Source organism: Protopterus annectens, chromosome 6.part0, assembly GCF_019279795.1.
Source record: "Protopterus annectens isolate FY-2018-M chromosome 6.part0, PAN1.0, whole genome shotgun sequence".
Lineage (NCBI taxonomy): Eukaryota > Metazoa > Chordata > Ceratodontiformes > Protopteridae > Protopterus > Protopterus annectens.
The window spans coordinates 341294584-341305887 of record NC_056737.1 but is presented as its reverse complement, the minus strand read 5'-3'; the positions used below and the strand labels follow the sequence as shown (position 1 = coordinate 341305887).

The 11304-nt window shown below is 39.5% G+C and overlaps 1 protein-coding gene across 1 annotated transcript in view; it reads right to left on the bottom strand.

Moving 5' to 3' along the window:
- The window catches only part of LOC122804310 (galactocerebrosidase-like), a 553356-nt gene that overhangs the window by 337244 nt on the left and 204808 nt on the right, over window positions 1-11304 (bottom strand). Inside the window, exon 8 of the mRNA XM_044074101.1 lies at window positions 9115-9270. Coding sequence (XP_043930036.1) covers window positions 9115-9270 — 156 coding nt within the window. The remainder of the gene's footprint in view (window positions 1-9114; window positions 9271-11304) is intronic.

The following is an 11304-nucleotide window of genomic DNA, read 5'->3' as shown; positions in this document are numbered from 1 at the left end:
TGTGCCTGCCATAAAGCCCAGTAGTCCTGAGCCAATAAGCTACTGGATGGTCAGTGTCCAGATACCCAGCCTGGTTTACCTGAGACAGTTCTGTTGAGCAAAAGCCTGCCAGATATGAACTAAATTGCTACACTCAATGTTGGTTCACTGAAAGCCTGGAAGTGGATGACATGATGGTATGGAATAGGCTGGACACACTACGTATCCAAAAGACAAGATGGAAGGGCAGTGCAGCAAGGACACTTGGCTTGGGATCCAGAGTCTACTACACAAGAGGATATGCTAGAAATGCTGTGGGAATTGTGGTGAAAGAAAGGCTTCAGAAGGCAGTAAGGGATATTAATGACAGAATCATGTCAATTAGACCCCAGTGAAGTAAGACAGTGTCCATAATCTCAACCTATGCCCCACAGCAGGAGTTGTGATAGCGAGAAACAGTGCATTCATACAGCAGTTGCAAGACCTACTAGATACAGCAGGACAAAATTAATTGGTGTTGATAATGGGTGACCTGAATGCACACACTGCACACAATGGGACAGACAAGCAGTTCTCCTATCCTGTTCTGGGTCCACATGGGTGAGGCAACAGGAAAAAAGGAGAGGCCATTTTAGACTTCTATCTGGCAAATGGCTTGACAGTAGCCAACACATGGTTCAAAAAGGCAAACAGTCACAAGATCCCATACAAGAATAACCAATATATAACTCAGGAAAACTTCCTCCTAGTAAGGAGAGGGAACTAGAGTAGAATCAGTGATTGCAAAGTCATCCCCAGTGAAACAGTCAGCCCACAGCATAAACCACTGGTTCCCACAATCAGCTGCAAACAATGGTCAGAGAAGGCTCTAAGTTTGAAAGAGACTAGGCTGAAGACCTGGAAGTTGACTGGAGGGAAAGCACAGCAATACAAAGAATTATTCAGGGTTCTTGCACTAATCTAGAGCTAGCAGCTCTAGCAAGAGGAGGAAATAGGTGGACTTGAAGAATGGCAGCATTTGAAAGCAGCATGTGTGAGGGCTGTCCAAGCCAGGTATGGAATAAGGTTGTAAGGAAAGTTGGTGGTGGAATGCAGAAGTCCTAGAAGTCATCAAAAGAAAGGGGGAGTGCAGAAAAAAAGTGGGAAATAGAAAAGATGGAATAGGTTAGGAAGGAATACCTGTTAGCTGACAAAGAAGCTAAGAAAGGAGTTGCAATAGCAAAGAACAGGGTACCGGAGGCACTCTACCAGCTTCTGGAAAATAACTCAGTAGATGGCACAAATAAACTATATCAGGTTGCAAGATAAAGACAGAAAGATAAAGAAGACAGTCAAACAGCCTTCATTTCTGATGCCAGCAACAACCTGCTCACCAGTCCACAGGACAAAAAAGGCAGATAGGAGTACTTCCGGCAGATGCTAAATGAACACAATCCCACAGAAGCTGTACTGCCCCAGATACAGCTTACGATGAGGGAAGAGGAGGAGCCCACCCTAGAAGTAAGAACATCACTAAGGAAAATGAAGTCAGGGAAAGCAGCAAGCTAAATATGATAAAGTTGCTGGGTGAGATTGAGGAGAAATGGCTCCTAAGGGTACTCATAGCAGTGTGGAGAGAAAGGCATATTTTAGATGACTGAAGAATAAACATACTGATGCTAGTGTACAAGAACAAAGGGGACATCCGCAACTGTGGGCAGTACAGAGCTATCAAACTCCTGTCACAATGCATGAAAGTTCTGGAGAGGCAGAGTGATAAACAAATACACACAGTTGTAGAAAGAAAGATGGGAGAGGAGTAGTTTGGATTCAGATTAGGATGCAGCACAACTGACCCAATGTTTACAATGACAGTTGAGAAAAAGCTTGAATATGAGGAAATAGTCCAACTGGGCAATCCTAGACTTGAGAAAGCATACGACAAGATCCCTAGAAAGCTGATTTCGCCAGTCCTGTGGTGGTTCAAAGTTCCAGAAACATTGGTAGAATTACTGCAGGCCATGTACAAGGACCCAATGACTCAAGTACGAACAGTGTTCGGTCTCGCATCACAGAAGAGTTCCCAGTGGCAATGGGTGTGCACCAGGGTTCATCTCTGAGCCCACTGTTGTTTATACTGGTGATGGACTACATTAGCAAACAAGTCAGAGTGGACAAATCAACAAAACTGCTGTATGCAGATGATGTGGCACTGCAGGCAGACTCTGAGCGAGAGCTTCAGCAAAGGATATGGGAATGGAATGCAAAAGTGAAGGCACATGGGATGAAACTAAGTACAGACAAGACAGTGTTAATGGCAAAAAAATTGGGGAAATCAGAAGTTGAGAACTGAGATAGAAGGGAAGACAGTGGAACAAGTTAACAGCTTCAAGCATCTGGGAGGGGTGGATGAGGAGAAGAGAAGTCTGAATGAAGAGGTCAAAGCTAGACTCAGAGGGGCTGTAGCCAACTGGCATAGTGTGTCAGGTATAGTATATGACAGAAGAAGAATGCCAAAGAAGCTGAAAAGTAACATGTTTGTACTACTGTATGGTACATAAACCTGGGCACAGTAAAAGCAGAGCAGATGAGAAAGCTAGATGTGATGGAAATGAAGCGTCTGAGAAGGGTGGTAGGATGCACACTGTGGGACAGAAGAAATGAGGACAAAAGAGCAGAAACCAAAGTAGCTCCCAGTTGCAGAAAAGATCAGAACCGATTCCGGTGGTTCAGATATATGTGCAGAAAAGCAGAAGACAGTCTGGTGAAGATATGGACAGCGAGGAAGATGGTAAGAGGAAATAAGGAAGTCCAGCAAAGAGGTAGATGGATTGTGCGAGAGAAGATCTGTGACAGTCAGGCATGACTGTTGAAAAAGGCAGGAGTGTGACACTGAATTGAGAGACATGGCGACAGTTAACACAACCCCATGTAGAAAATGGGAAGAAGGAGGTTGATGACTATGACTGCACTGGGACTATTTAGTGACAACACAGCCAGAACATGCCAGCTCAATGGCATGAAGGAAAGATGCCCTGACTATGCCCCAGATGATGTGGGTTCAATTAGTAACCTGGGCATAGGAGGAGGAAACTAAGAAGGTTTGGGAAAACGGCTAGTGTTGGCTCAAGCAGCCCATTAGGAGAGTGTCTGAAGAGTTCCACTACAAGAGATTCACATACAGAAAGCAAACTACTGATTTTTTTTTAGTGTGGGGATCAGGGACAGGAAGCCTGCCAGTGAGTGAATATGTACGACAGCTGGACATTAAGGATGTACAGAAGCATGTCCTTACAAGGAGTCTAGCACAGAAAACACTGCACCGTGAATCCCAGTGATAAGAGAAGCAAATTCTCAGTACACAAACATATCCACACTCCTGTTAGATGACGGCCATGATCTCCAGCACTCACTTCCCTCGCCTGCTGTCCTAGGATGTTTGGGAATGGAAGGATAAAAATAAATGGGAAAAGGACTTCATGGTCACAAAGCCAAGAACTAAACCAAAAGTTAACAGCCAGAACAATACAGCTCTGCCTCACGTAGTAATACAAAAAGAATTTGCTACATTATTTATTCTAAAGTGCTTAAAATTTCTTTTTGTGTAACATACTGGGGAGGCAAGAAGTACCAAACGACACTGGACTAGGAGTAAGAATAATCTATTACAGAGAACTTAAAAACAGCCCAGCATATATGACAAATTGACTGGGAAGAGTTCATTTTATTGGTCTTTATTTATTTATTGCATTTGTTTACCAGGATAAGTCCACTGGGCCTAAAAGAGCCCATTTTCAGTGGAGGCCCGGGGAGAAACTACTATTAAAAAAAGTTAATAAAGAATGTATGATGAGGTGATTAAACAATATCAAAAATAGTTAGAAAAGGGGTATAAGCTAGGCTATTTCAGTAGGGATGATAAGAAATTCAATATTCAGGGGTGTAGCATTGCTACTTTCTATTGCTTACCCAAAATGCATAAAAATTTAGTTGACCCACTAGGTTGTCCTATTATCTCTACGAAAAAAAAATTTTTTGTTAATATAGGTTTCTTTTTACATGGCTATCTTTATCCTCATGTAATGAAATTGTCTTTGTATATAAAAGATACTACTGATTTTTTAAATAAAATAACAGGAGTCAAATGGACTGAAGACATGTATTGGGTGTCCCTCGATGTTAAAAGTTTGTATACGAATATTATACATGTTCATGGAACAGAGGCTTTAAATTATTTCTTGGGTGATAGTTTTGTCTCTAATTATGCGACTGAGCTACTATACTTTTATCTTATTATCTTACTAATAATTTTTTTACCTTTAATAATGAATTTTATCATCAGATACAAGATATGGCTATGGAAGCTCAGTTTGCTCCTATGTACTCTAATTTAGTTATGGGACTATTATATGGAATATTTACAGGGACATAGTTTTACGAATGTACATGTTATTAATTATTTTACACAGATAGGTCATTTTAATATTTATTTGTAACGGCAGTATGAATGAAGTTGATAATTTTGTTAATAATTTGAACAGATATGATTTTACATTTGCTGGTTTATAAACAGTAAAATCCGTTTCCTTTTTGGATTTAAAATTAGAGGGGATGAAGAGTGGACAAATAAAAATAACAATACACGGGAAATCAACAGATGGCGGGCAATATTTACACGGGAATAGTTGCCATCCTCCACACCTAATTTCTTTATTACCTACTGCAAAATTATTATATCTCTGGAGACTTTGTACTGATGAGTTGAATTTTTATAGCGAAGTTGAACAAACTATTAATAAGTTTATTAGGAGAGGTTATGAGAAACATTTGGTGATGAATTCACTTAGGAGGATTATAGATGAAGAAAAGGGATACAAACACAAATTAGGAGAACTTTGAGGGTTAAAACAGACTTATGAGAAATTATTCATTTTGTTGCAACATATAATATTTTTACAGATAAAGTGATTAATTTATTGAATTATTATTGGCAAATTTTGACAAGACAAAAGGATTATTGTAAGTTAATTAATAATACATCCCTAATATCTTATAAACAGGGATGGAATATAGGAGACATATTAGTTTACAGTTATTTTGTTCTTCCTAATGATCAAATGAATATACATTTGGGGAATCTAGTGGCTGGCACCTTCCCAGGTACTGTAGTCATAAACAAGTAGCAAGGGTTTTTGATAGGATTAATAACTATCAATTTTTCCAGATTAAGACATTTTCATGTAATACAGAGGGTATTACTTATGCCCTTAAATGTCCATGTAATTTATTTTATACTGGGGAGAGTAAAAGGGCTTTTAAGTGTAGGTTGCAGGAACATATTAGAGACATAGAATAACAGAGTAGAAAGTTTAGTTGCTATGCACTTTAAATAGTAATCACCAGAGGAATGCTTTATTATTACAGGGTACCATTTAATAACAACTGAGGGTTAAATTTGGTGGGGGTAATCTACTTAAAGAAAATTATTGTATAAAGAAACTATACATGTTTTAAAATATGACACTTCAGTACCAGAGGGTTTGAACACAGGGTGCAACTGGAAGCGTTTAATTTAGTTTATTTTTTTAATTAAAAAAGTGATTTTTGTTTAAATTAAAGTATAATTTTTAATAGTTTTTTTAAACTTGTACAAAAGTGTGTTTTTTCATTTCTTTTATTACTCCTTGAAGGCTTATGCACAGAGGCACTAGAATTTAATAAAATCTTATGGTGGGTCAGTAGCCTTTTGTTGTTTGTTTATATTTACAACATATTTTTGGTTGTTTTTACAGTGCATGATGTTGCCTGCCCCCAGGCCTGAGAGCAAAAAGATTCATTCAAGAAAGTATGCGTACTTTTGAAATCATGGACAAGCAACAACATTATGCAGTCTCTAAGGAGTGTGCATGATGTTCTGGGTATTGAGGGGGTACTTTCTGGCTATGTTACAATAGTCAACACTTTTTATTCTAATGGCTGACAGTCACAGGTACTGTATCTGCGTGGTCCACTGATGAGATCTGTGCAAAGTGCAGATCCTGCTGTGGAAGTGCTGGTCCAGAATCACCTCACTTTTCTACAGACTTGACAGGCAGAGATTTTTAAACATTTCACTCTTCACTGCTAAGACTACAGTGCATGGTATATTAGTATAAAATTGTAATGCTGGGATCCACCTAAGCAAATGCTCCCTTTGGCTGAAGAACCATTGCATCATTGCTGAGGAAGGAACAAAGTGTGGTTTTAACAGTTTAGGGTACAAAATTATGCTACCACATAAATCATTACATTGTTTAGGTTTCTATGCAATTGCCATTGATGTTACTGTTCAGCTACTGCAAGACATCAACCTAACAGGATAAATATGTGTTCATTTACAGATTGTATAACTGCTGGTACATGGTTCTGGTCCCATATAGTTTTAACAAGCTTTTTGAACAATGGACAGTATTTGGAAGGGCATTTGAACAGGTACTCTGTGCACAGCATACTGTGCCCGCACAATGGGGTAAGACCACATACTGGGACTTATTTACAGTATTTCGGAATTCTTTCATAGTATAACAGTAACTTTTAATTTGTAAAAGCCCTACATTCTGGGATGCTATGTTTATAAACCCACCCATTGTTTTTAAGCAAGTCTTACAAATAACAGTGACAATCTGCAATGGGCCTCACTGGACGTGCCAGTTTACCTGTTCTCATTGTTGTTTATTCATGAAAGCTTTACCCTCATTAATAAAATCTGCCATTTGTGGGTTAACCATGGATAAACAGACCAGGCTGCAGTATGTAATGCACAGTAAAGTAATACAGCCCAAGAGTACCAGGCAGAAGCTCGACAATCTATTTTAAAATTCCTTGTTCACTTTCTACTGCTTCTCCCAGCAGAAAATTTAAAATGTTTGAACAACAAAGTTTTTGTAAATGATGCACTGCTGCACATTTAATTTTCCTCATTAAAAAGCAATTCTTCTGCCTTATTACTGTAGTTTTGTTTTAGCAGGAAGCAAGCCTCCATACTTGCATCATGCTGCCATGGATATTCCTAGTAAAACAAATCATACAATCGTACAATATTTTAAACCATACATTTATTTTGCAACTGCTCCCCTATTTTTCCTTTTATACTAACAGTATAGGGATCTATATTAATTCATCAAAATTAATTCCAGCAAATTGCCATTCATCAAAAGCTCACTTCAGCGAATGTTTTTCTAAGGGAGGGGAATTACTTGTCCCCAACACCAACCATAACAAAATCTACATTATATCAAACACACCAAGGTAGGGGGGCTATGCCCTCCACACCTCCCTACTTATATATACTCACTCTGAGATCACACTACAGTAGGGAAGGGGCCAATTTCCTAATGCTGGCCAAGTAACTCCCTTCCCTTAGAAAAACGTCTGCTGAGGTGCACGTTCAATGTTCACTGGTTTGTGTTTGATGAACAATCGTTCACTACTATTAGTTCAACAAATTAATATAGACCCACAGTATGGCTAGGAATTCACAGAACGGCTTTAGAAAACAACATGCCTGTTACAAAAAACAGAACAGAATAACTATATAAAGCAATGGAGCACCTTCCCATCATTTAGGGTTTAAAATGATGCCAATACTATTCTATTCGGACACCTGTGTGACAGATAAACTGCTAAATAGTATGCATTTGGCAGGCTTCCACACAGCCTGAATGTGGTCACTGCAGTAGGGATTTTCCCATGTACTAGGCAGTGACTTAAGGACTTGGCTGTTAAGTTGCAAGATACCTGCTCTACCCCCTGCAAATGAAGCCAACATGAAAAGCTGTATAGATCATGAATGCTGCATTCAAAAGAGCTTTAAATTAAACAGCCATCAAGGACATGGCTAATGGCTAAATCCATTTCAAAATATATCTATGTAATGAGACAGGAAAAAATGTCTGTAGGTAAATTGGCAAAGAAAAATCTAGAAGTTTTACAGGAAAGCAAAACAAGGCAGCTACCACATATGGTGAGAAATCCCTAGCAATAATGCCCTAATGTGGTTTTCTTTTGAGCTATTTGCAACAACATTATTAACCATCTTTACAGAAGCTTGAGGCAGCAACTATTCATGCAGACCCCAAAGACAGAATTTAATGTCACTAGTTAAATTCCAGTTAAACAAATTCAGCTTGCTCCTCAAAGATACCACTTTCCATTTCAAGACTCATAGAAAATGAAGTCATGCACTTATTTTTAGAAATTCCTAAAACGCCAAAGCAGTGCAAGTCAAATCGCCATTTCATTTCACAATACAATATTTTTAAAGAAAATATTTTTTGTAAACATTTTTTAGAAAAGTTTTTATTTATTCATTAGGTAGGCTTATGTATGCAACTAATGTTCCTTGAGGTTTACAATATAGTAGAACTGTTCGTTTTATTTGAAGGGAGGTGAAGTTTGCTTTCTAAGAAAGAAATGGACAGCCACTCATATTACTGTTTTTAAACATGTGATAGGAAGGAGAGGAATTTAAACCCCAGTGTTTTAAAATGTTTTTATCTGAAGAAGTTGCTTTTTGTAAACAACGAAAAGCATTGTTAAAGCTTAATAAAACTGTTTCCTGCATCTGTGTGGAAAGAGGTCGTGTTTTGGGCAATTTGACTTGCACTGCTTTGGAGTTTTTGGAGTTTTTGGAATTTCTTGCAGTGTTTACATTTTTACAAGTCTGACTTATTTATTTTTGTTAGTCAGGCTGTCTAGCTGGCTGAGGCATATTTTCAGAGAAGGCCTTGGAATACCGCCTGACTGACTTAGACTTAGGTAAACAGAGACAGAGGGAATCAAACCCAGGATTACAGGTTGAATCATGTTAGTTCACAAGCATGCAGTAATTGCCACTGAAGAGGTGTACTAAAAACAAGTGGCCAAACTATAGAACAGAATTACCATCTGTCATTTAAGACATTTAAAAACAGGATACCACTGAGGGTCAAAGCTTTTTCATTGAGCTGCTGCAAGTTTCAATGCAATCATTATGAAAACTAATGCACAACTGACTATCCACTTATTCAACACCATGCAAGGAAAGCATCCCACTCCTCACTAAAGTGATCAGCAGAACTACTCTCCAGACCTACTCAGGACAAGGCAATTCTGACAAGATGGCTTCCACATTCTTACGAGGTCATGTTGCCGTTGACATAGTTCTGGTTCAGGATTCGAGCCCAGCATCCTCCACCAACTTCATCATTAAAGGTACTGTAATCCTCAGAGGACCACAACTTCTTCCCTGTTTTCAGAGCATCGTTCACAGTGTAAGTTCCTGGATAATGTGCCCTATGAAAAAACAGAAAACAATGTAAAAGCATAACAGAAATATAGAACGTTTACTGCAGTATAATCAAACATAAAAACAGTGTATGCTACCCACTTTGAGAGACACTGACTACATCTGACATTTAATCCATATACAATATAGCACTTTAACAATTACTTTTTACAAGCAAAAAAAGTCAATTAACAAATGAATCGTCAGAACTTCTAAATTCTTGAACTGGAAATCCTAGTCACTGAATAAGCCTCTCAAAGAACCATGTATCTAGCGTGACTTGAGTTCAAAACAAAACCTGGAATTTGGGTTTGCCTCTGTCAGATCTGTACATGGCTGATGAAGGGTTATGCTCTCTAAGGGATATCCAGAATGGGTCAGTTAGTACTGTCCAGTCCCTCAAGGAAAAGAAAGCACAGTTTTGTACCTACCATAAATGTAGATGTTCGAGTGCTAATACAGCTGCAGTCATAACAGATGGGTTCTCCTGCCGTCAGGCGGGTCCTCGGTCGGCCGAATTCCAAAGTCTAGGTCCGGCGTCGGTTGTCGTCGCTTCTTCCCTGACGTCAGTACGACAGGGGTATAAAGGAACCAGCCGACGTCATTTTCTTCAGTGTTTCTTGCCCCAGATGTCAGGTGCCTCTAAATATGTAGGCAATTGCTAATAAAACATACATAAGAAAAGCAAACAACAACTTTCAGTTACCAGCAAATACTCCCCATAGGTAGTAAGGGTAGAAGACATAGATACGTACCAGCCAGTAAGAGGGGAAGGAGGGAGGGTAACCTGGACTGCAGCAGTGTCTACACTCGAACATCTACATTTATGGTAGGTACAAAAAGTACAGTTTTGTACCCACCATAAATGTAGATGTCCGATAGACATGCAACTGCAGTCCTGACATATGGGTTGTCCTGCCTCAGGCAGCCCTTCGGTCGGCCGGATTCCAAAGTCTGGGTCCGGCGTCGGCTGAAGTCACCCTTTTCCCGACGTCAGAGGGCCTGGAGTATAAAAGCGTCAGCCGACGCCATCTTCTTCAGTGTTTCTTGCCCCAGATGCCAGGTGCCCTCTAAGGAAGGCTAAATTTTGAAAATAGAGAAAAAATTCCAGACAAGTACAACAACATAAAAACAAATACACTATAAAAGATTACCCCAGGTAGCTAAAATGAGGGGTAGAAACCCAAAAGAATACCACAGAGGGGTAGGTGGGAGGGAAAACCTGACTGCAGTTGCATACCTATCGGACATCTACATTTATGGTAGGTACAAAACTGTACTATGTCCTTCAAGGATGCAACTGCAGTCCTGACATATGGGTTGAATATCATAGCCAACCTTGGGGTGGTAGGCACTAAGACAAAGATGGTGTAGCTAAAATGCCCTGCAGGACGGCAGAAGCAAACCCTGCTCTGGATCTGGAATATAAAGGCAGGTTGTAATGTTTGGAAAATGTATGCACGGAGCTCCATGTAGCAGCTTCTAAAATGTCCTTTGTTGCCACTCCTCTTAAAAAGGCTGTGGAGGTGGCTGTAGCTCTGGTGGAATGTGGCCTGATGTCAGCTGGCACAGTTTTTCCATGAAAAAGTAGCAGAATCAAATGCAATTTCCAATCCATTTAGAAATTGTCTGTTTGGAAATTGCTTTTCCTTGCAATCCAGCAGCGCAAGCTACAAAAAGCTGGCCAGATTTTCTGAAAGACTTTGTTCTGTCCAAGTAGTAGCGCAACTGTCTGTGTATGTCAAAGGTGTGCAGAAGTCTCTCTCCTTTATTTTAAGGATTGGGAAAGAAGGTAGGCAGGTGAATAGCTTGATTCAGGGACACCCTGGATACCACCTTTGGCATGAATGATGGATTGGTTCTCAAAGAAACTCTGTCCTGATGAAAAATGAGAAATGGTTGTATTGCCATAAGGGCCTGTAGCTCAGAGACTCTTCTTGCTGAGGTTACTGCCAGAAGGAAAGCTGTCTTCCAAGACATAAATTTCAACTCTGAAGATGCTGCTGGTTCAAAGGGAGGAAGAGTTAATTTTTCCAGCATGA